The sequence below is a fragment of the Macrotis lagotis genome, chromosome X (assembly GCF_037893015.1).
Source record: "Macrotis lagotis isolate mMagLag1 chromosome X, bilby.v1.9.chrom.fasta, whole genome shotgun sequence".
NCBI classification, from domain to species: domain Eukaryota; kingdom Metazoa; phylum Chordata; class Mammalia; order Peramelemorphia; family Peramelidae; genus Macrotis; species Macrotis lagotis.
The window spans coordinates 278,916,288-278,942,052 of NC_133666.1; the positions used below are offsets into that span (position 1 = coordinate 278,916,288).

General features: G+C 35.9%; 1 protein-coding gene and 1 non-coding gene across 5 annotated transcripts; one reads left to right on the forward strand and one right to left on the reverse strand.

Annotated features, from left to right (window-relative positions):
• Nucleotides 1-9,808: 9,808 nt before the first annotated feature.
• TMEM267 (transmembrane protein 267) lies at nt 9,809-25,490 on the forward strand. Of its 4 annotated transcripts, XM_074200825.1 has the most exons (6): nt 9,809-9,914; nt 10,193-10,233; nt 10,408-10,453; nt 13,296-13,386; nt 16,071-16,453; nt 22,543-25,490. In XM_074200825.1, the coding sequence occupies exons 5-6, from the start codon at nt 16,130-16,132 to the stop codon at nt 22,876-22,878; spliced, it is 660 nt and encodes a 219-aa protein (XP_074056926.1). In that variant the 5' UTR covers nt 9,809-9,914; nt 10,193-10,233; nt 10,408-10,453; nt 13,296-13,386; nt 16,071-16,129; the 3' UTR covers nt 22,879-25,490. The 4 variants fall into 4 exon arrangements, with proteins under 4 accessions (XP_074056926.1, XP_074056925.1, XP_074056924.1 ...); XM_074200824.1 differs by lacking the exon at nt 10,408-10,453; XM_074200823.1 differs by lacking the exons at nt 9,809-9,914; nt 10,408-10,453 and having other exon boundaries at nt 9,937-10,233.
• On the reverse strand, nt 12,598-12,701 carry LOC141503731 (U6 spliceosomal RNA). The gene has a single exon (XR_012473057.1). It is a non-coding gene; the product is annotated as a U6 spliceosomal RNA (small nuclear RNA).
• Nucleotides 25,491-25,765: the final 275 nt, after the last annotated feature.

Consider the following 25,765-nt stretch of genomic DNA (forward strand, 5'->3'; position numbering starts at 1 on the left):
AAAAACTAAAGAGGTCTCAAAATTTTATGCTAATGACACCCTATATCCATGGCAAAAGAAAACCATTTTTAGAATTTAATGAAGAACCAATTATGTTTTGAAAATGACCAGTAACCACTTTTAGAATTTGTTTACTATTGCTGCAGCAATAATTTTAATTATTTTTTCATTGCAATTGTATATCTTTTAGTATACCATAAACTATAGATTAATTTAGCCTGAAAACTTAACCTGAAACTTGTTTTACCTGTTAAAATGCTCCAGTTCTGAACTACAATTACTTAAAATTTTTGCAAAACATCCTATTTGAAAATAGGAATAATTTTCAAATAATTATGACATTCCATTCTTTTTTAAAATTTTATTCAAATTTTCTGTATAAAATGGAAGGAGTTGAAACTGAAGTGACTATCAATAAAAATACTGTACATGGTGATTTGATCTCAGCTAGGTTCTTAAGAATAGAAAGTTGCATAGAAAAGAAAGCAAATAAAAGTCAGTATGACCTTGAATATCATAAGGGAATTATTTTTGTCTAAATCATTTGATTACTGGTAAGAAATAGCCTTGGGGTATGTTCTTTGGTGAAAAGACAATGTGGCCTTTGACTCACAAATTTACAGTTTTCCCTTCCTACTTTTTCTAAGCAAGCAATTATCCATAAAGGGAAGGGTAGCAATTGGAAAAAAAGATCCTGACAAACATCTCTATAATGAAAAGAGGGCATAGCAATTGAAACCTAAATGTTAGTCACACAATTTAGGTGGTCCTAAGGTAATATATTTCAAACAACATATCCTTCAAATACAAGTAATCTTTTCCTTTAATAAGCTATCCCCCCCACCCTCTAAACTCCCTTATTTCTGTGGATGTAGCCATCATCCTGTATCTTTAAGCACTTAACATCATGACTGCCACATAGTAGGTATTTAATGATTGTTTTCTCCCCCTCCACTCCCTATATAATAAGCTGCCCTGTCCTATCCATTCTACTACATAACTCTTGCATGTATCCCTTTTTCTCCCATCTGTATGCTACCACCATCCTAATTTAGACACATCAGGTTTTCTCTACTTGCACTTTGCCCCTTTTCAATCTATTGCCTGCAAAACTACCAAAATAATCTTTATAAGGCATAGGTTTGATTGGAATATTTTTATCCAAAGTTTCTTTCACCTTAAAAATTATGATTCTGATTATGGTTACTGCATTTGCTTCCACTTTGAATTTGAAGTTGACTTTTACCCTCAGAATCTGTTTCCTCATTTGCATGTAAAGTTTTCTATTTAGAAAGAAAGAACTTGGTAGTACATTCAAGACTTAACTTTTGAATGGCTACTCTATCTTTAGGATAAAATACAAACTGTTTAGTCTGGCTTTTAATGGTCCTTCATAGGTCTGTATTATTTCATATCACCAACTCAGTTATATTCCAACCAAACCGGATATGGATTTGATGCTCCATCTCCTGCCTCCATGTTGTTCAGTCATTTCAGTTGTGTCTGACTCTGTGACCCAATTTGTGGATTTTCTTGGCAAAAATACTGGAGTGGTTTGCTATTTCCTTCTCTGGCTCATTTTACAAATGAAGAACTAAGGCACATGGGGTTAAGTGACTTGCCCAGGTTCACCCAGCTAGTAAATGTTTAAGATCAGTCTTGAACTCAGGAAGATGAGTCTTTCTGACTCCAGACCTGGCACTTTATCTACTGTGCCACCTAACTGCTTATACTATTTTTCCACTTGCCTATAGATTATTTTAGCTACTCCAAATCCTTGTATTCCTTGAAGACAGCCCAAGCAGATACCATGAGCCATTCCCTGACCACCCTCCACTCCTGTCGTTTAAATACTCTGTCCATCCTCCATCCTTACCAGTGTATAGCACCTACTTGTGAGTGTGTTATGTTCTCCAAAACACCTTTAAGGTTTTTTTACTTTGTATTTCTAGTACAATCATGTGATAAGAGTTACTATTAAGAGATAATGTTGATGAATTATACTATACTGAAGCAAAGATGATCTCATTTGTGTATTTCTAAGGCCTTTCAATAAGACGTTACCCATTAATGTTGTCATATTAACAGAAACCTTAAACCCTAATTAGATTTATCATTTCTGGTAAATGTGCTTTTACTATATTGGAATATTTTTATCCAAATTAAAATTTCAGAAACAATACAATTTGACAAAATGCCTAGAGAAATTATCATTTAATAAACAGTGCTGATTTTCCAGATTTAGCAAAGCAATTTCAAAAGGAATTTAGAGAAATAAGAAAATCACAAAATGACAAAAATAATGCATCAGAAATAAACATTGTGCAAAGTAGATTCAAGTGGATTGAGTGTAAGTAGTCACAAGTCACATTAGCAGTCACATTGGTGAGTTTTATAATGGTCTTTCCTGTGAAAACTGAGTATTTCTAAATAAGTTTTAACCTTGTTATTTTCTGAATAGTACTAGACATCTAGTAGGTAAGGCTGGAGTTTTGGCCTGGGTCCTGGTCCATGACAAGTAGCTCTAGGCACTGGCTTCAACATCACACCCTTGAAAAAGGTTCTCTGTTCTTGCTGCTTCTTGGTTGAAGGGGTGACTTCATGGTACCGGAAATTCCAATACAGCTGTTCTCTCAACCAAGTACTAATCAGACCCAACCTTGTTTACCTTCTGAGATCAGATGAGATTGGACAAGAACTTTAAAGGTCAAGTGGAGAAGGGTTCCATGTGAACAGGCGAACAGTTCAAGATGAGTCAGTCAGTCCTGAGAGATAGGTGATCACTTCCAAAACGATGGTTGATGGCCTATCAAAAGGTAGTCAAATACAGATCCTCAAATCTAGAGTGGCAGAGACGGATGTGGTGAGGCTTCCAGTGTAGTCAAGCACCTGATCCTGTAGAAGTTAGTTCCCTTTTCTTTGTGAAGGGCATGGGCACCCTGGAATAGGTGAGGGACCCATTCCCCAAGAGAGGGATGTGAGTCTTGGAAAGCATCTCGGTTCCTGTGTTAAATGAAGTTTTAATTCTCTAGAATCTTAGCAAAACCTTGCAAATGCCAAGAGTGATACAAAATTCGGGGGACATTTTATACAAAAACAATAAAGGATCATAAAAACAAATTAGCCAATGAGATTTCACACAGATGACATGGTTTTACAATATGATCTCTCAAATCTTAAAATATTTGCTCAAAATTGCTATTGATAAGAATTCCACTTATGCTGGAGAGCAAATGTTTATAAATGACAATAGGATTTTCTCTCTGATAATCTCTTTTATCTTGAGTTTTGTTGATCAGGTAAGGAATTTATTGATGCTATCACTGAGAAGACCAGATGGTACTGACAAGAGTGAAGTCAGCATTGTAGGAGAGGATTTACATAGTAGACTGACATTTTATGAACATTAGTTAAAGATTAAGAAACTAACTTCTGATCAGAAATATATAGATCAAGAAATATTAATTCTATCTTAAATATCAGATTAGAATGTACTTGCTTGTCATATATTACCATCACATAGCACAAGCTAGTGCTTGCCTACCATTGTTGATGAGCCATGGTGCCTCACTGACACAGGAGGAATCAAAGCCATTTAAGATCAAGAGACTCCCACAGCAGCAAAACCTGTTTGCTGTAAGTCAAGCTCTGATACAGAACCATTCTGGTAAAGGTAAGTGAGAAGGAAGCCTTGTACAGTATACCTCTCACTATATTAAACATAATTGTGCAACTCATACCTTCAATCATTTGGTTGGTGTGGTCCTCTTGGATACTGAAGGATTGATAAGTAGTAGTTCCCTATAGTTACTTTCACTGAAGGTGAAGTCCCCCAAAGTGAATATCAGGACAGGATCTTCAGTGTATAAAGAACCCATGGGTAGCAACTACAATAATGATGATGGTAACAGAAGTAACTAGGTGACCTGGGACATTAGAGGACAGAATCTATGTACATTGAAAATGGTATGGTCAAACTTGTTATCTGTGTATGTTATTTATGTGCTTTGAAATCTAGTGAAGGACTAACTTATATTTTTGGACTAGAAGACTCAAACTGAATTGAATTTCCTAGCTTCTGCCTCCTTACCCTTATAATTATCATGACTTATAGGTTTTGTCAACTTGTTATTAGGTCAATAACAAATTGATTATTGAAATAAAATGTTTTTCAGCAAGTTAATTCTTCTTATCCCTGACATCTTTCAATGGTACAGACTCTGGATAATAAATTCCAAATTGGAATTTGATCCAAGATTTTTTTTCAATGTAGCTGTTTAAGTTAAAGTGTGCAATGTTTGGCATTCTTTTCTTTACAGAATAAATTAATCTTTTGATGGAAGACCAGGGATTTGACAAGTTGTAAATGATGTATCATGACTAAAAGGAAAATTCAGCAAAAATGGGTTTTCTCTTAAATCACATTGCCTAAGTAGTGGTATAGCACTTGGAGAACACAAGGTTCTAATTTTCCAAAGTTTCTTTCACCTTTAAAATTCTGATTCTAATTCTGGTTACTGCATTTCCCTCCATTTTCTGAATTTGAAGTTGGCTTTTTTTTTTTTAGTCTTTGCAAGGCAATGGGGTTAAGTGGCTTGCCCAAGGCCACACAGCTAGGTACTTATTAAAATGTCTGAGGTCAGATGTGAACTCAGGTACTCCTGACTCCAGGGTTGGTGCTCTATCCACTGTGCCACCTAGCTGCTCCTGAAGTTGATGTTTAACCTCAGAATCTGTTTCCTCATTTGCATGTAAAGATTTTCTATTATTTAGAAAGTAAGGACTTGGTAGCACATTCAAGACAAATATGGGTAGAGAATGCTTTTCCTTCAGTTGCCCTTGGAACTTATCTATTAACCAAGTATTTATTGCATATCTACTATGTGCTAGGTGCTACACATTCTGAGATATTAAGAATTAAGAAATAGTCCCTCAGAGAGCTCACAATCTAGGGAGATGACTTAAGACAATTCTATCAAACTCTACAATTCCTAGTTTTCATGATAGGGTATACACTCAAAGTTATAGGATTGCAGAGAAGGGAAAATAAATGAGATTTTTCCCCCACCTTCACTCCACTCAGTGTCTTTGCCCTAGTTGAATCAATTCTCTCCTAGACAAATATGAGTCCCCTAACTTGTCTTTCTTCCTCTAGTCATATTTTCTTTTATGCCTTCTAATAAATTAATCTGAAGTTTAGATTTGTCTAGGAGAGACAAGGCCAAATGCAAGTATCCCTCCTCCATGAGTGAATCCCTTCAGCTAAAAGTCATCTTTCCCTTAAATTTTTTAAAGTATTTTGTCTTTTGCAATATGAGTTCATTGAGGGTAGTACCATTTTTTAAAAAAACTAGCAAAATGCTTTATATATATATATATGGTAGCCACATATATTTCTTGAATTAAGAGATGGAATAAGTAACCAGAGAAAGCACCCTAAAAGAGGAGTGATTTGGGCTGCCCCTGCTAAATTGAGTGGAATTTGGATGAGTAGAGGGAAAAAAGAGGATACCATAGGCAAATATGAGCAAATAATATGAGCAAAGATAGGGTATAGGTAAGATATAAGGCCTTGAAACCCAAGGCAGGATTTCAGATTTGTATAACCAAGAGTCAAATTTTTGAACCCCAGGAGTAGATTGGAAGATGGTTATGTCAGAGTAATTTGATTTGATTGAAGGTGAAGGGAATCATTCTCAAACTTCTAACTAAATAATTAAGTTCCACGTGCATTGTATAGATACATAAATGAAAATTCACACACACACACACACACACACACACACACACACACACACACACACACACACCTGGGAATCTGGCCCAAATTTAGGGATTTGGGGTCAGATTATCTTCTAGAAGAAATGACCTTGCCTCTGTACCCAATATCACCTAAAATTTGACTTTTCCTAGGGCAAACTTTGGACTGACTAGTAAAGAAGTTCCCTTTAGGGGTGGATAGATGGCTTGGAGGATAGAGCACTGGCCCTGGAGTCAGGGGTACCTGAGTTCAAATCCAGCCTCAGACACTTTTTTTTTTTTAGGTTTTTGCAAGGCAAATGGGGTAAAGTGGCGTGCCGAAGGCCACCCAGCTAGGTAATTATTAAGTGTCTGAGACCAGATTTGAACCCAGGTACTCCTGACTCCAGGGCCGGTGCTTTATCCACTGCATGACCTAGCCACCCCTAGCCTCAGACACTTAATAATTACCTGTGTGACCTTGGGCAAGTCACTTAACCCCATTTGCCTTGCAAAAAAACTAAAAAAAAGATCCCTTTAGCCATAAACCAGAATGAATCTGGTGCTGGAGAAGAACATTTCTTTTGTATATTTGGTACTTTGTTGAGTTATTCCAAGAAATTTTCTCTCACTCCAGAAAAAATAATGAAACTACTTCCAGGTAATAGAGAGAAGGAAAAAGACTTCTTTCTGAAAGGAGTGAGTTATATGAAAGCCTCTATTTTTTTTTAGTAGAAAGCCCCCAATGGGGACATTACCTACCAATAAACTAAGGCATTCACTCTTTTACCCAATTAGAGATTTCGGTTTCTGAGTAACTGTGCAAACATGGTGGTTATCAGAAAGCATTTCCATTTATTTTATTTATATAACATACCTTCAGAATCTCATGGAAGTGAACTGAGGATCAACTGAGATGGTCTGACAACTCTTACAGAAATGGGGTATAGTCTTCTGAAGGACATACCAAATAGGATAATAGATCACCTGGACATACCAGGCTGAGATGATTACAGGGTCAGGATCTGTACAACCACCTCTGTCTTCATACTTACACACATAATAAGTTAGTGACAAAACAAGGACCAACCAAAAGAACAGAGAGTGTCATTTTGCAGGAGTGACAAAAAGACTTCAATAAATCCTACGAGAATGCAAAAAGATTCTTACAGACAAGAGGACACCTGGATTAAAATATGTGGATGACAGGTATGTAAAGGATGTTGACCTATAAATGACCCTTAGAAAAAGACTGTCTTGATACATTGTGGTTTGAAGATTCTATTAATTTTGGAATTTTCCCTTGAACTGCTTTTAATAAATTGTATGTTTTTTTCCCCAATTAGTATGCAAGTTCCTTTAGGGCAGTAGGATAGGAACTGTCTTTGATTTTATTATTATTGTATCCCCAGCACAACACACAGTGCCGGATACAAGTTGCTATTGTCCAGTCATTTTTCATTTCTGTTCAATTCTTTGTGACTCCATTTGGGATTTTCTTAGCAAAGATACTGGCATTATTTGCCTTTTCCTTTAGGTCATTTTACTGATGAGTACACTGTGGCAATTAGGGTTAAGTGACTTGCCCAGGGTCATAGAGCTAGTAAAATCTGAGGCCATATTTCAACTCAGGAAGGTGTCTTCCCAATTCCAAGCCTACCATATACTATCTCCTTTGCCTGCTACCTGTCTGAAACATAATAGATGTTAAATAAATGTTTATTGACTATGGCCAGGATGCTTAAAAAAGAAGAGGTGGTGCTAGGGTTTTGGATTATACAGTAAATAGATGGTTTTCTAGGTGAGGGCTCAGATCAAATTGTGATTTTTAAAATAACTGAAAGAATCAAGGTATCAAAACCCATGGTACACAGATCACATGTTAACTAAGGTTTATGTATCTGACAAACATTTCAGAATCCCCATTTCAAGACAAGATGTGGGTTAGGTGATTGACAGTACAGGGATGTAATTTTGGAACTGGTTAAATGGATTCTCTAGGTCTTTGGGTTTTTTTTTAATCAGTGACTTAGAAGAAAGCATATTCCACATGCTTGTCAGATTTGCAAATGACATGTAAGTAGGAGTAATAGTTAGTTAACATGTTTGATGACAGAGTCAGGATCCAAAAAATAACTCAGGCAAGGACTGAGTAATTAAAATAATCTAATATGATGAAACTGAAATAGGAAGAAATGTATAATTCTACATTTGGGTTCAAAAGAACAACTTTACAATTGTTTACAAATTTACAATTTACAAACACCTGATGGGAGTGACAGAAATAGACAATAGTTTTTAAGAAAAAGATTTAGAAGACTGTCAGTTCAGTATCATTTAATGGGATCATATAGGAGCTAGAGTGATCAAAGACTCACTGAGAGGCATTATTTTCCAGAACAAAAGGGCTAATAGTTCCATTATATACTGCCTTGGTATCTTTTCAAATTCTGAGCTCCACATTTTAGGCCATTCAGAAGAAAACCAAAATGATGAGAAGTCTGGAAAGCATCCTCTAATGTAATCTAAAAGGACTGGGGTAATTGTGGATAGTCTAAAGAAGGGGTAGATAAGAGACACCTTGTGCTCATACCAACCTAGTGAAGTAAGTGTGGAAAGGTACATTACCAGTAGGCAGAAAATTTTTTTAAAAAGTCCTCTCAGTCCCACTATTACATTGTTGGTGGAGCTGGGAACTCATCCATCCTTTCTGGAACTATGCCCAAAGGGCAACAAAAAATGTGCATACCCTTTGACCCAGCAATACCACTACTGGGTCTATACCCTGAAAAGATGATGAAAAAGGGTAAAAATATCACTTGTACAAAAATATTCATAGCAACCTTGTTTGTGGTGGCAAAGAATTGGAAATCAAGTAAATGTCCTTCAATTGGGGAATGGCTTAGCTAACTGTGGTATGTGTGTCATGGAACACTATTGTTCTATTAGAAACCAGGAGGGACAGGATTTCAGGGAAGCCTGGAGGGATTTGCATGAACTGATGCTGAGCGAGATGAGCAGAACCAGAACACTGTACACCCTAACGGCAACTTGGGGGTGATGTTCGACCTTGAAGGACTCACTCATTCCATCAGTGCAACAATCAGGGACAATTTTGGGCTGTCTGTGATGAAGAATACCATCTGTAGCCAGATAAAAAGCAGTGGAGTTTGAACAAAGACTAAATTTCATTAGGAAAAAACCCATTATCTTATTACGTAATTTTGCTATCTCTTAATACTTCATGTTTCTTCCTTAAGGATATGATTTCTCTCTCATCACATTCAATTTGGATCCATGTATATGCCATGGAAACAATGTAAAGACTGGCAAATTGCCTTCTGTGGGGGGGTGGGGGAGAGGGAAGTAAGATTAGGGGAAAAAGTTTCAAAACTCAAAATAAATAAAATCTTTACTAAAAAAAAAAGTTGGGGCGGCTAGGTGGCACAGTGGACAGAGCACCAGCCCTGGAGTCAGGAGGACCTGAGTTCAAATCGGTCCTCAGACAAGTCACTTTAACCCCATTGCCTTGCAAAAAAAATAATAAAACAAATAAAATAAACAAATGTAAAAGCCCTCAGTCCCGTCCAGTCACACGCAGGCATGGATCAGTGCTAGAAATCGGAGCAAAGAAGCCGACAGCCCCAGAGTCCGGCCACCCGCTAACGCCGGCCCAACTGCCGTCCCCGCAGGCCGGCCCAGGCGGCGGCCCTGGCCCAGGCGGCGGCCCTGCCCCGGGCCGGGGCCCGTGCGCGGCCCCCGAGCAGCAGGGCCGGCGGCGGCGCCTCCGGGGCCCGAACGCCGCAGCTCTCTGGGTGCCCGGCGCATCGGACGCTGCGGGCTTCCCTCCCCGCGCCCGGAGAGCCCGCTGCCAGGGGCGCGGCCCGGAGGCGGGGCTCCCGCGCTTCCCCAGCGCCCCGGCCTCCCGGGCTGCGGGGGCGGCCGGGGCCAGCCCGGGGCGGGGAGAATGAGACGCGAGCCTTAGAAGGGATGGAGTTCAAGTGCGTCACCTGCGGAGTTCGGCCCCGCCCCGCCCCGCCCCGCCCCGAGGTCCTCCAGGCGTCCCGGCGGCCGCAGGGCGGGCCCAGCCGCCGAGGCCCCTCTAGCCGGCCCCGCGCGTCTCGCTGCCCCGCCGGGCCGCCGTGGAGCCGCGGGCTCGGCTCCGCACTGACGAGGTGGCTGCGGGCCCGGGCCGGGGCGGGCGGGCGGACCGGAGGCAGCGGCGGGGCGGGCCTGGGTCACGGCGGAGGGCGCTGGTGCGGGGCCGGGGGCCCACGACGCGCCCCCTCTCTGAAGGGTGCGGAGGGGGAGGGGCCCCGTCGGCCTGGGACCCTCCCCCGCCCCCCGCCCCGGGCCGGGAGCTGTCCGCGGCTGGAAGTGCTGAGCCCGAGCCCGACCGGGGGGCGGGGGCGAGGGGCCGGCCCCCAACTCCTGCCCCTTCTCGTCCCCTCAGGCCGCGGGAGAAGATGCCGAAGTCCCCTGGCTGAGTGCGAGGTAGGAGGGACCCCAGGGGCCTCACGCCCCCGGGGACTGGGAGTGCCCACCGAGGCCTGACGCCCCTTAAAAAATCATCGTTATCCAAGTTGTCTGCTGCTGCGAGGCTGTGACTTTGAGGACCGAGCTGGAACATCTCAAAATTTATAAGAATCTTTTTTTTTTTTTTATCAGTTCCTCCATGTGAACCTGCTGGAAGGAGGCAGGGTGTCTGACCCAGGTGCTGTTTATATATATATATATATATATATATATATATATATATATATATATGGTGTTCCAACAGTCTTTTGGAATTTTAAGCTATTAAAGTTATTCCAGTTTAAGATTGTACTAAGAAATTTGGGATACTCTGCTTCATTTAGTCATTGGCATGCTTATCTTACCTTTCAGACTCCTTTGGGAGCAATTGCTGAAAATGATATTTATATACTTTAATTCACCAGTTATTTATGAAACACTTGTGTGCAAAACACAGCGCTAGGCGTTGGGGATACAAACACAAAATGAAAAACAGTCATGGGATTATCAAAAAGCCACCAATTCGGGGGCTGCTAGGTGATGCAGCGGATAGAGCACCGTCCCTGGAGTCAGGAGTACCTGAGTTTAAATCCGGCCTCAGATACTTAATAATTACCTAGCTGTGTGGCCTTGAGCAAGCCACTTCACCCCATTTGCCTTGCAAAATCCAAAAAAAAAAAAAAAAGCCACCAATTCAAGCCATTGGTTTTACAGAGACTATAACTGAGGCTTTTGGAGCTTAGGTGACTTGCCTAATTAGAGATATCATCTAAAATTTAGAACCTCTGATTGGAGATCCTCTACTGTCACTATACTATACTGCTTCCTTCTCTGCCCTCAAAGGACTAAAATATATAAACCAATAAGTATAAGATAATTTGACACTAGTAACTAGGGAGCTCAGGAGAAACATCCTATAGGATGTTTCCCCAAAGTGAGCCTTGAATAAAATTAAAGGTACAGATAGATGAAAGAGAGTGCATTCATGTCTGGAAGGATGGCTCATGCAAAGACAAAGAGATGAAAAGAATGCTGAACAAATATTGACTGATTTGAGCAGGAGGTAGACTTAAGTGAGGAGGAGTAATTGAAATGTCTGGAAATGGAAGTTAGACTCCAATTTTGGAGGTCTTTAGTGCCATGCTGGAAAATTTGCCTTTTAGATTTATACCTTAGGATTATTTTGGCAATAGTTGAAGAATGAATTGGAAATGGGGAGGGAAGGAAAGGAGAGGAACAAATTAGAGGCTATTATATCAGTCTAGAAACAAAAAGGTAAGGTGAACTAGATGGTTGGTTGACTCAGAATCAAGAAAAGAGGATGGCAGTTGCAAGAGAAGATAGACCTGAAAGACTTAGGAACTGTTTGAATAAGGACTTCAATGAAAAGGAAGAGTTATGGCTATCTTTGATGAAATGAACAGGATAGTAATGCCCTCAACAGAATTAGGAAAAGTTAGAGGAGCAGTTTTATCAGGGAAGTTCCATTTTAGACATGTTGAAATTGAGATGCAGTGGAAATATTCAGCGGGCATTTGGTGATTTAGGACTGGAGTTTAGGGAGTGAGTAAAGCTGATAAAGCAAAGCATTGATGCTTTTTTGTTTGTTTTTTTAGGTTTTTGCAAGGAAAATGGGGTTAAGTGGCTTGCCCAAGGCCACACAGCTAGATAATTATTAAGTGTTTGAGGCTGGATTTGAACTCAGGTACTCCTGACTCCAGGGCCAGTGCTCTACCCACCACGCCACCTAGCTGCCCCAAAGCATTGATGTTTTAACTTACAGTAGCTAATAGGATCAGTAAGAGAGTGAATGTAGAGAGAGAAGAAAGACCAGAGGGAATGCATGATAAATACTAGGAAGAAAAAAGGACATATTGCTGGACTAGTATAAAAAAGTCAAAGCCAGTTCCTAGTAGAGACAATATTTTTCAGATAAACACATATCTCCCAAAATCAGGTAAGTTAAATTCATCAAAAATCAGAATTCAGATCAGTCATAAGGATTTTTTGAAATCTCTGGTCCTAGTATCATAATTCTATTAAAATAATTTTTTTTATTATTTTATGGTTAATGGTTAGCTGTAGCATTGCAGAAAATTCAACAGCCATAATTTCTCTTTTTGTGTGAAAAGATCCTTTGGAAAAGTCTTCTAGATTTTTGGATAAATGATCTTTCAAGAAGTACATAAAAGTATTATACCTGATACTTTGGGTCAGAGATTTGACTCATGTAAATTTGCCACAACCCTTTTCTTTGGAATTTTCAGGACCATTAGGTTTGTTAAGCCAGTAACCATCTCAGAAAGCAAAGGCAGGAATGGACTAGAATAGCTAACTTTTTTCCATACTAAGAATCGCTTCACAAATTTGCTTTTCATCTTTGCACAGGGGCCATGCTAATCTCTATATCATTCCAATTTTAGTATATGTGCTGCCAAAGTGAGTGCCATACTAAGAAACAAAAAGCAGATTACCATTATGTAAAGTTGTAATATTTAAGGTCTATTTTTAGACTATAGGATATTTAAGGAGCCCTGCCTTTGTCATCTTTATTTGCTACTAACTGCACATTACAGATAGTAGGCTCTTAATAAATAGTTGTGAAATATGTGAATGAGATTATAAATGATTCATTGTGACTTCTTTTGGCAGCTTTAATTCCAACATCTTCTCCTGACAAGTTCAAAGTATTTAGACCCCTTCCCCACTTTCCATGTATCCCTCTCTTTTCACATCTTATCCATGAACAGGGAAGGGAGATTGGAGGGAAAAGAAGATAACTTCTTCCCTTTTTTCTGTAAGTCCTATATTGTTAGAATTGTCTAGTCAGTTCCAATACTAATGTTGTTCTATAATTGAACCAGCTAAAGTTACTTGGAATTTACATTCACCTTCATAGTGGCTGACAAAAGCTATTGTAAAAAGTCAATGCAAGCAAGGAAAGCCATCTCTATCACCATGTATAAAATACAGATGTCAGATAGCTCTCTTCTTTCACTGAGTTCTTACAAATAAAAATTATTCTGTTTTTCTGTTTTTAGTTCCTGTTAAACTGGGTCTCAGTTTCTTATGATAAATGTTCTGGTTCATGCCCTCATGATGTCACATCAGCCACCTGGACATAAATGTAAGGTTAGTATTATAAGTTTTGTAGTTTGTTAAATAGTTAAGAGTAAAATAAAAATGAGATAAAACAGATTTGTGGAATTACTTAACAAATTTATCAGGGTTTTTTTTTAATACAGTTACAGATATAACTAGGACTGGGTAGCTGGGACTTTGCCTCTGGTTACTGACATGGAGGAATTTCTTTTTCCTGTAATGATTTAGACACTTCTGTCCCAAAGCCTTATGGTTCTGGTATGTCTATTCCCTTATCTGGGTCCCATCACCATAAAATCCCTGCTTTCCTTCTTCTTCTCTAAAAGCTCCTATCTCCTAAAATGTTTGTCTCAGGTAAAAAAAAATCTTTTTTTAGTTAAACTCTGATACCTATTTGAAATTATCAAAGAAAATAGGTATTACATGCTGTTTTCCCCTTCTTTAGTTCTGACTTTTCTTTCACAACATGACTAAATATAGAAATATGTTAAACAAGATTGTACATGTATAACCTATACCAGATTACTTGCTGTTGTGGGAGCAGAACAGGGAAGGGAAGGAGATAGAAAAATGTAACTCAAAACCTTACAAAAATGTAGAACTCAAAACCTTACAAAAAGATGAATGTTGAAAACTATCTTTGCATGTAATTAGAAAATATAAAATAAAATATCATTAAAAAAAACAGTAAGGGAAAAAAATCTTTGTGTTCTGGGTTCTCTCCCTTCCTCCTTTCCCAGTTCCCATCCCCAAGGAGAAGACAAATCTATATAAGCTATCATTTTAAAAAGTACTTTGATAAACTAGAGAACATGTGTAGAAGGGAGAACATAATGTAGAAAGTCATCAGAAGCATTCCATTTAAGGATCAGTAACTAGAAATAATTGTGTCATTAAGTTCCTTTTCTCATAAGACATAATTAATGATGAAAAGTACAGGAAAAAAAGTATAGAATGAGATTTATATTGATTATCAAATGATGAGGGACAGTGCCCATTGCAATATTTAAACTTGTCCAAAATGAGTATAAAAATAAATTTATCTTAATGTTGAAAAAAAGGAAAGGAATCATTAATTGTTGTTCAAATTAATCTTACATATATTCTGTTAAACTTGTGTATTTCCTGGCTTCCTTATGTATACATAGTTCAAATTTAGTTATATTAACAACCTGTATTACATTGATTTAATTTAAGTAAAAACAATTACATAATTTGAAAAGATTGCAAACTCTAAGGTTTTAGACAAATAATAAATATAAATAATCAGAAGCATCCATTTACACTTTGTCAGTAATTTAATCTAATTTAATGATACCTGAAAATTAGATATCTGAAAATATCACCAAGGATATTTACATAATACCTTAAGCTTTACAAAATATTTTATATGTAGAGATGTTATTTTCCCTTTGTTAATTTAATCAATGTTGTTACCATTTATAGATAATGAAACTAAAATCTAAGATAAGTGTAGTAGTTTTGTCACATATAAAGTCCTTGTGTCACATAGGTGATGTATGAAGAGGCAGGATTCAAACCAAGCCAGATCTTTTTGATTCTAAATCCAGATCTCTGGTGGCACAGGGGATAGAGCCTCAAGTGAGGAAAACCACAGTTCAAATTCTGCCTCAGACACTTACCAGCTATGTGATCCTGGACTTAACTTCTGTTTGTCTCAGTTTCCTTAGCTATAAATGGAGATAATAACAGTACCTACCTCTTGGGACTGTTCAGAGAATCAAGTGAGGTAATATTTGTTTAAAAAAAAAAGCATTTAGGACTGGCATTTTATAAATGTTTATTACCTTCCTCCCACTCCCAAACACTGTGCTGGACAGTCTTTCTATAAAAAGGTCTGAGAAGTATGTTAGTCTCAGTTCTCTTCCTAAAACTCTACATACAGAACTTGACTACTACAAAAGGATCAAGAGTTCAGGGTATCTCTAGAGACTTATTCATATATATATTCATTTGGCCTGTCAGTCCACATAAGAAAAACCAAATGGATGAATTACATTGCCCATATATCAACATATGTATAGATAGATAACTTATAAAACTTGTTCATAATTATGTATATCTGGGTCAGCAGTATAGATGGAAATGAGTTGGGACCAGAGTTAAATAGAAGAAAGGAATAGAGTTGGTTGAATTATCTGTGAGTAATTATAAATCTCTACTAACCCTGAATTTCCCAGGAAAATAATGATCTATATTTAATTTTAACCAGTTTAATATTAACCATATTTTTATTTGAACACAAGACATAGAATACAACAGTTACCTTTGAAAAATTAAAAGTGAGTATAGCTCAGAAAGCATGGCAGAGGCTTACAATAGTTGTATATATTTCATCATGAATATTTTTTTTCTGACCTGTGATTTCAGTGGTAGAGGGAGCTTCCTGTCAGAACATTCTCTTTATCAATGCATGCAAACAACTATCTTTCAATTTACAGTCTTGGAATATTTCCTGGGGGCATTAAGAGATTGTTTAAAATTAAATTTTATGATTCAGGGTCTTGTAGCCAGACTGTGTCAGGGGAAGAACTTGAACCCAGGTTCTCCTAGCTCCCAAGTTGGCCCTTTATCTACCATATACCATGTTACCTCTCTCACACACACAGATGATTATCATAATAATATTATCTAACATGTAAGTAGTGAATATTGACACAAATCTTATTCATGGTTTATTTATTCTGTTGCAGGATAGTATGTAAACAACAATAGACTATAAGTTCCCTGATGGCATTTAAAATACAGCATCATGTCGATTGTGATGGCGACTGAGACTGAAAAGACTTTTGCTCTCCTTCAGACATTTAGCACTCTGTCTGTCATTTCCAGTCTTGGTTTAGGTTTATTCTGCTTTGTAGCAGACAGACTTTTTCAGTTTTCTTTCATTCAGCAAAATGACTGGCTTAGAGCCCTCTCTGATAATGCAGTGCATGGTATAATTGGAATGTGGTCATGGGCAATAGTGATTGGACTCAAGAAGAAGAGTGATTTTGGAGAAGTCATTCTGGCTGGATTTTTAGCCTCTATTATTGATGTGGACCACTTTTTTCTAGCTAGATCTCTGTCTTTAAAGGTAAGAAACATATTTCATTTTCTTATTATCCTTCCAAATAATCTCAGCAATGTATTCTTCACATAGTTCTTAAAAACTTAGTTTATTTTGATTGTCTTTCTTTTCAATTGCTTGATATAGTTATAAAAAAATTATTACATAGCATTTATAAAAGTCCAAAACATACAAAGAACTGTTTTTTAATCCAACCCATCATTTTCTTTTTTTATTATAAGCTTTGTCAACAAGCATTTTGTTACACAAGGAACAAAGCAGAAATAGTATATAAAATTGAAAGCTTGTTACATATAATAACAAGATAGTAACAAAATTACCATTTGTATCTACCTTTGAATTTCTATAGATTCTTCTATGTATTTTTAAATGTTTTATTGATGTTGTTTTCTTTTTTATATCTTTCATTTCTCTCACTATCCATTTATTTTGAATTTTACAATTTTCCCCCTCTAATCTCGCTTCCTCCCCACCCCCCCACAGAAGGCAGTGTGTTAGTCTTTACATTGTTTTCATGGCATACACTGAGCTAAATTGAATGTGATGAGAGAGAAATCATATCCTTAAGGAAGAAAAATAAAGTATAAGAGATAGCAAAAAAAGTACATAATAAGATAATGGTCTTTTTTTTCATTAAAGGTCTTTGGTCTTTGTTCAAGCTCCACAATTCTTTCTCTGGATACAGATGTTATTCTCCATTGCAAATAGCTTAAAACTGTGCCTGATTGTTGCACTGATGGAATGGGCAAATCTATCAAGGTTGATCATAACCCCATGTTGCTTTTAGGGTGTACAATGTTCCTCTAGTTCTGCTCATCTCTATCAACTCAGCATTTCTCTCACTATTAATTAACTCTCCCCTTCCCTTAAATGAAAGTCTTCTTCTGTTTATAACAAGTATAGAATAGAAGATCAAATTAATATAGTGACCATCTCTGAAAATTTAAGTTTCATTTTAAACTTTAAACCTATTACTCCTTAGCCAAAGGAGGAAAAGCATGTTTCATCGTCAGTCTTTTAAAATCTTGATCACTGCCTTTATCAAAGTTCCGAAAACTTTCAGAGTTGTTATCCTTTACAAATACTGTGATCATCTCTATCTCTACTCATTTTTCTCTGCAACAGTTACACAGCATTCTCAGAAACCGTCATAATTATAATTTCTTTTCATTCATTTATATCCACATACCACAGTTTGTTCAGCTATCCACCCAATTGATCTTCATTATAATTAAAAAGTACTGCTAGAAATCCTTTTTTTGTATTGATGGGTCATTTTCCTCAGTTTTTGACTTAGGGGATGTGTGAGTCAAAGGCTATGTACAATCAGTGATGGAACTTTTGGGTAGAGCTCCAAATTTCCATAATGGTGGGACAAATGCATTGTTCTAATAGCAACCCCTATTGGTTTGTTTGCCTTTTCAAAACTTTTCTAGCATCACCTATTTTCTTCTTTTTTTGATTTTTATTACCTTCTCTAGTGTTATAAGTAGAACCTCAGGGTTCTTTTAATTCTTATTTCTCACATTGATTGGGAACCTTTTTAACGTTTGTTTATTGATATCTTGCTTTTTTTTTATTTGAAATGTTTATTCAAGTCCTTTTACCCTTTACCTATTGGGGAGTGATTCTTGTTCTTCAATATTGGTATCAACTCTTGATATATTTTGGATTGCATATATCTATCAGAGAAGTTTGCTGCAAAGACTTTTTTTCCTGTAATTTTTCCTTTTCTAATTCTAATTTTGCTGGTGCAGAAATTTTTCGATTTTATGTAATGGAAATTGCCCGTTTTATCTTCTGTGATCACTTATGTCCTTTGTTAATATAAGAATTCTGTCCCTGGACCATTAAAGGTATCTCTTCTCTTTTCTTCTCTACTATTTTCTTTGATAAGAATATATATTTGGTTCACACATCCATTTGGAGTTTATTGTGGTATATAGTATAATATGTTAGTCTAAATCTAATTTCTTATAAATTGTTTTCATGTTATCCTGGCATTTGTTATGTTCTAACCCCAGTAGTTGGTGCCCTTGGACTACTCAACAAAAAACTATAATGTTTAATTTTGGGGGGGGTGTCATTGAACTAATCTGTTTTTTTCTATTTTTAACCAGTAACAAAGTACTTTTGACAATTTTTATTTTATAGTTTAAATTAAAATCTGATCTTTCCTGACCCCCATCATTCCTGCTTTTTTTTGTTATTTCTGGGCTTAAAATTCTTGATCTTAATTCTCCATATGAATATCTTTGGATATTAGTAATATTTGAGTATTTTTCAATTTGTGTTTCCTCTTGAAACTGATTTTAACATCCTTTGACTCTTTATCCATTGTGGACTTGGAGTTAGTTGCTTTTATATAAATTTTAACACCTTTTAAAGTATTTTAGATATCAGATATTCATTTGTTACAGTTTACAATAACAATCTATTTTCTTTTGCTTTTTATTATGCTGAATTTTTGTTCATATATTTTAAGAACCTCATCTTTAATAATTTCTTCTATTTGTTTATTAGAAAAAATCTTTTCTTATAATGCTTCATTTTCTCCCATTCTTTTTAAAGTTTTTAAAAATGGTTGTCTATCATCTATCTGAAATTCACTAAAGGATAGAGTACTGGCCCTGGAATAGATAGAGCACTGGTCCTGAAGTCAGGAGTACCTGAGTTCAAAATAATTACCTAGATGTGTGACCTTGGGCAAGTTACTTACTGCCCCACTGCCTAAAAAATTTTTTAAAAAATTCACTAAAGTATACAAAAAGTTTATCTAAACCCATTTTCTATTAAATTACTAACCATTTTTTCAGGGACAATTGTTAAATAATGAATCCTTTATCCAATTTTCTTCAATTTATCAAAGTCTATTCTTTTTGTAGACATTTGGTATCTTTATTCTATCCCACTAATTTCTTTTTCTATTTTTTTAGTTCAATAATTATTTTAATGTAATCAATTTATGTGTTTTAAAGCTTGGAGGAGATGAGGGGATTTTGTTCTTTTTAAAAGTAATTTGATAGGAGTGGCTAGGTGGCACAGTGGATAGAGCACCGTCCCTGGAGTCAGGAGTACCTGAGGTCAAATCCGGTCTCAGACACTTAAGACCTAGCTGTGTGGCCTTGGGCAAGCCACTTAACCCCATTGCCTTGCAAAAAAACTAAAAAAAAAGGTAATATGATAGATTAATTTCACAATTATATAATTAGAAATTATTTTAATCCATGATTCTAATTCTAATACATTGTACAAACTAAATATTCAAATGATGATTTAGTTTTTAAAAACTTAAACTATTTTTGTAATACCATTATGAAATCATGACTCAGCCAGTAGGTAACTTTCATCAGGATAAATATTATACCAATCCTTTCATTTCTTCAGAATAGAATATTTATTTCCTTTACATTTACCGGTAGATGGCATAGTTCATCCTCAATAAGCATCCACAAAGATTTATTTGTTTATTTTTTCAGTAAAGGTCTTTATATTTTTTTTTTGTAACAACCTACTCTTTTTTTCCTCATTACTCATGCTTGTCTATAAACAAGTTGTATTCTAGCAAGAAACCTGGAAATAAGATGTTCCTTGCTATTTCTTTTCATATCTATTAACAACAGGATCCATTACTTTAAGTGAAGAGATAATCAATACCAACAAACTGTTTAGTCATAGAAAATTACCATCTCTATCTATAAAAGAACAAGTTGTGACTGACAGAGGTTGAAAGGACCAATTCTGGAAGCACTCATGTGATAATTGACCTAGATTTTTTTCCTTCTCATATTAAGAGTAATTTTTACTTTCCATTGAAAATTAAATCTCCCAGTTAACTGTATGATTCCATATTTTTTAACATTCATTTTTTTAAAAAAAATTTGAGTTCCAAATGCTCGCCCTCCTTCCAATCTTCCCCTACCCTTTGCAAGTCCAGCAATATAATATCAGTTATTTGTATTTGTTTCAAATTAGAATTTTTAATTGTTCTTTTCATGCTTTAGATCAGTAGTCCTCAAAACATAGTCTCAAGATCCCTAGGACCCTTTCAAAGAGTCTCCAAAGCCAAAACTATTTTTATAATAATGCTGAATTATTATTTGACTACTAAAATACTTCTTCCTTTTCCAACTACATATCTGTGTGAGGTCAGATTTTCTTCACGTACTTCAACCTGAACAATATATTGTAAAAGATCAAATGTAGAAGCAGGATAGAAATCCAACTGTTTTTTTATTATGTCAAATATTAAAGAGATTTGCATAAATATGTAAGCAATGCCACTTTCTCAATATCTTTTATTTTGGAAATATAATTTTAATGTTACTTATGTTAACATGTAATGAGTTTATTATTGTTATTTTTAAATAATGTAATAATTTAATATGTTATCAATTTTCATTTCTAATATAGTAAATGTGCTATAACCCAAAAAGCTTTTTTGGGGTCCCTAATAATTTTTAAGAATATAAAAAGGTCTTAAAATTAAAAAAAGTTTAGAGCTTCTGCTGTACATATATAAAAATACAATATAATGAATAAGTTTATATAGAAAAATGAAATAATTCAGAGATACAGAAATTTGGAATTTACCAGCATGTGAGATTCTGGCAAAGATTTAAATAATTTTCTACATTACTGTAAAAATAATTGTATTTAGTTTATTATGAGATGATCAGAGCTAACTTACTTGAAAACTAGTTCATCTGTATTAATTTTTCTCATTAATCATTTATTTCAAATATTCTTTTATCAAAGTTCTCATTATTCATAATAGTGGTAGTAATTGCTAGCATTCATATAGTGCCAGGTACTATGTTGCCAAATTATTATCTCATTTGATCCTCACAATAACACTGAAAGATAAATTCTATTATTATTACCATTTTACAGTAGAGGAAACTGAGGCAAGAAAAAGTCACATGACTTGATCAGGGTCATAAAGCTGTACATGTGAGGGCAGATGTTTTAAGGTCTTCTTGACTTCAGACTGGTTACCCATCCCTCCATTCTTTATACTATTCAGATTTGTTTAAAGTCACATGCAAATATGTTCAGAGTGTAATAACTTCTTTATGCCAGTGGAATGAATGTTCTTCAAGGTTCTAGCAAATTGGAAAGGCCTGAAAGTATGGGCCAGGCTTGGCATCTACATGCACCGCTGTTGGGTAGGCAGCGAGCTGAATTTTTTTTCCCTTTTACTGTACAGCAACTAGTAACACCAATCTTCCATGGTGTGGTGAGATTTTAATTTCTATTGATGTACTTGCACTAATAAAATTACAGATATTTTGAAATACTGGAAAAGTGTGCATAATATTGCTACATGATTCTAGTAACATAGAGGAGAAATAAAGTGATAACATAACCACTTTACTAATACGTTGTAATATTAGATTGACTGCTTTGTGTTTAGACAAAACAAAGGGGAGATTCTGGAGACATTTTATAAGCCAAATGCTTCCATTAAATAAAACATTGCAAAACATAAAATGTAATTTTTTTTAGGTTTTTTTTGCAAGGCAAACGAGGTTAAGTGACTTGCCCAAGGCCACACAGCTAGGCAATTGTTAAGTGTCTGAGAACGGATTTGAACCCAGGTACTCCTGACTCCAGGGCCGGTGCTCTATCCACTGTGCCACCTAGCTGCCCCTAAAATGTAATTATTAACTAAATAGTTCCTCAGATCTGATTATGTAAGTAAGAAAATGGTTCCCATTGCACATGCTGCTTATCTTTCTACATCTATAGTAGTTTTGATTCATGTGTTGGGGTGGTGGGAATGAGACCAAAAGAGAAAAAAACTTTACTTGGCACTTCAGTTAAGAAACTGGAAAGTAAGGGGGCGACTAGGTGGCACAGTGAATAGAGCACCGGCCCTGGAGTCAGGAGTACCTGGGTTCAAATCCGGTCTCAGACACTTAACAATTGCCTAGCTGTGTGGTCTTGGGCAAGCCACTTAACTCCGTTTGCCTTGCAAAAACCTAAAAAAAAAAAACAAAAAAAAACTGGAAAGTAACTAGGAAATATTTTTTTAAAAAACTTTCCTTCCCAAATAGAAACAATACTTGATGTTTCTTTTTCTTTCCTCCCAGGCTGCTTTGAACCTTCCACATAGGCCTTTTCTCCACTGTTCTACTCTGATACCTGTTGTGGTCCTGACACTAAAGTTGATTATGCACCTTTTCCGACTTAAAGACTCATGGTGCTTTCTTCCCTGGATGTTATTTATATCTTGGACCTCTCACCATGTTCGGGATGGAATTCGTCATGGCTTATGGATTTGCCCTTTTGGAAAAACTTCTCCCCTGCCATATTGGCTCTATGTGACGATCACTGCATCTTTACCTCACTTAAGTTCATTCATTATGTATTTAACAGGAACCAGAGAGATGATGTCTATAAAACATGGAATTCATATCGATGTCTAAGGGAACTAGGTGGCAGCTTTTTGAGAACACTGTTTTAAAAGTAATCATCATTGAATGTACTCATCACTGAAATGAATTTTTAAATACATGTCACTTCTACAGCAATTGTAGTTTTAATATTTAATTACTTTGGTTCTAGAATTGTTTTGCATGGTAAACAAAATGATTTTAATGTGAAGAATCTCATCTATACATGTCTAATCAGTCATCTGTTCTATATATGTGCAAATATTGTTTCATTTCTTCTAACCCAGATGTTTTATATCCTATTCAGTTTTTCTTGCTTTACTATCAACCTTTTGGGGTTTGGTTTTATTTATTATTTAGGTTATGTTTGTTTCCAAAAGAAATTTTAAGGGACCATTTCCAAGCAATCTTAAATATTTGTTGAATTAAATTGATTGAAGTTATGGAGAATTATGCTTTTGATAGCCTATTTCCTTATGAGAAGAAGCTCAGGGTCTGGGTTGTCCAAGGTCTAGACAGCTATGATTATGTTGAACTGCTTAACTCCTGTGAATCTTGAAGCACTGAAATAACTAAAATTGAATGCTGTTTGTGTGTAAAAATGACTGCTAGTATTTATTCCGAATTTTTATCTTTCCCAAAAATACAACTTGCCAGGTGCTAATTGTTAATTTAGGACAGAACTAGTTTATCTAGAGTATTGAAAGGGGATTTGATGGTTGGTATTGGGGAGATTGGAATTCATGAGTGACATTATCTAATGTTAGAACTAATTATTTAAGGAAATACATTCCTGTTACAATAAAGTATTAGCTGTAATGTAATGGTTATAATAATATTTCCAAAGTATTGTCTATCTGGATCTTTTGCCAATGAATCCCATGGACTGGGATTTTATCTGTTTTAAAAGAGGTACTGTTACTACTAAATATTAATATGTCTACACTGTTTACAGAATAATAGTTAAATGGATTCCTCAGTTATGTCAGCGGAACTTTAACTGACCTTTGATCTACAAACCTAACCTCTAATGTAATATCAAATATAGGATCACATGTATGCCATTAAAATTATTCCAATTGCCAACAATTTGTTTGTATGCTATGGAAAAATAATGTATTAGTTAAACAATTTTTAAAAATTAAATTGCTTGCCACTTAAAAGGATAAGTATAACTTTTCCCAAAATAGTCTAGTTTAAAAAATATTATTTTTTCCTCTATTCCTTTAAATCAATGTCTGTGAAAATGGTTAAGTTTAAAGGAGAAATGAACAACTATAACTCTTAGATTTACATACAATTTAATGCTACCTTCCTGAAGGTCAGTGCATTCAGGGTCACATGATGCACTTTATTGCACACAAAATCCATTGTCTTCAAGATGTTATTTATATTTTCTTATGGATGTGTGAACTGTAATGCCAATAATGATGATGTGTGCCTTAATCTGTGAGAAATTATGAATGATCATGGAGCCTACTTGAGAAAAAATAGATTTTTTTTGATATAACACCAAATTAATATTCAGTAAATTGTCATTAAGGTCTACCCAGGCTCTGACTAATTCATTTAAGACCATTACTGAAAGAGGACACTCTTTTTCTCTCCTTGTTTCCAAATGGGAAAAATAACCTATTTTTCAGAAATTAACAAATCAAAGCTAAATTATACTTTTGTTTACTTTCTTTTAATCAAGTTTTAAAATGCTTCATACTTTTTCTTTCTGCAAATCAGGTTGGAATTAAATCAAAATACAGGATGTCATTAAAGAATGTTACATTGGCATTCGTCTCTTTCCTATTTCTTAAATTCATTGGGGGGAAGGGAATTACTTTGAAAATTAAGTGACTTAATTTTACTAATTAAGAGCGGGTTAAAATTTCTCTTCCCACCATAATCTCTTCTGATCATTCTGTGGAAGCTGTAGTTGTAACTTCTTTTTCCTATATCTCTCAGGATCTTCTCTCATGCTGCATGAACTGTGGAAGCTATACCTGTTAGATCCCAGTGATATATTTGGTGCCAATACTACCACCACAATATTGCATTTTAAGAGTTGGAGTTGTGCTTTATCTGCCTAAATGTGTGTTTACTACTTTTAAACATTTTCAGACAGTAACTCTGCCCTTATAGTATTTTCTGTACCCTCTCACTCTTCTTAAGACAGTTGCCCCTAGAAGCTCTAATTCCTTTTCTCCTGAGGAAGGATGCTGCCCAATCTCTCAGAGGTAGTAGTTTCTTGAAGCACTAATCCCTTATTGTCAGGTCCCCATCTCCTATTTAAAAATGTAGCACTCCTACTATGAGAATGTTATATACTGGGACCCTCTCCCAACACTGAACTGAGAGTTCTTCCCTCCCTTTCTCCATTTCAACCCCTCCCTTTGTCATATCACCCATTCTCTCATAAGCCGTCTTTTTCTAAGATATTTTCAGAAGTTATTTTCTATTCATTGACTTGGGCCTACATCACACATTCACCTCTTCTTTCCTCTTTCTTTTTAGGTATCTTCCTATTATGAAATTTAGTTCCATAAAGAATTTTATTTCACTTATAGATAGGGCGTTTTCAATTTAAGTCCATGATGTTTCTGAACTATTTCTCCACCAATTTTTCTATTTAACTTGTTTCCATTTTTATCTCTTTGTGTACTATTAAAAATAAATCTATTAAAGATTCCTCTGTTGTTATTTTGTTGTTTTTAACCCCATTACTGTCTTGATAGTTTTTCCCTACTTTTTTCTGTGATAGTATATTTTATTATTTATACCTCTTTGGTTGCTATATTTGATGTAATGAATAGACCTGGCATGGAGACAGGAAGGCCTGAATTCAAATCTAATCTCAGATAGTTTACTAGCTGTGTGACCCTGGAAAAGTAATTTAATCCTGTTTGCTTCATCTGTAAAATAATCTGGA

Excerpts from the sequence above, each read along its gene's own strand:
- TMEM267 (XM_074200825.1), top strand. The coding sequence starts at position 16,130 with ATGTCGATTGTGATGGCGACTGAGACTGAAAAGACTTTTGCTCTCCTT. Across the intron at positions 16,454-22,542 it reads CTAGATCTCTGTCTTTAAAG|GCTGCTTTGAACCTTCCACA; the intron begins GTAAGAAACATA and ends CTTTCCTCCCAG.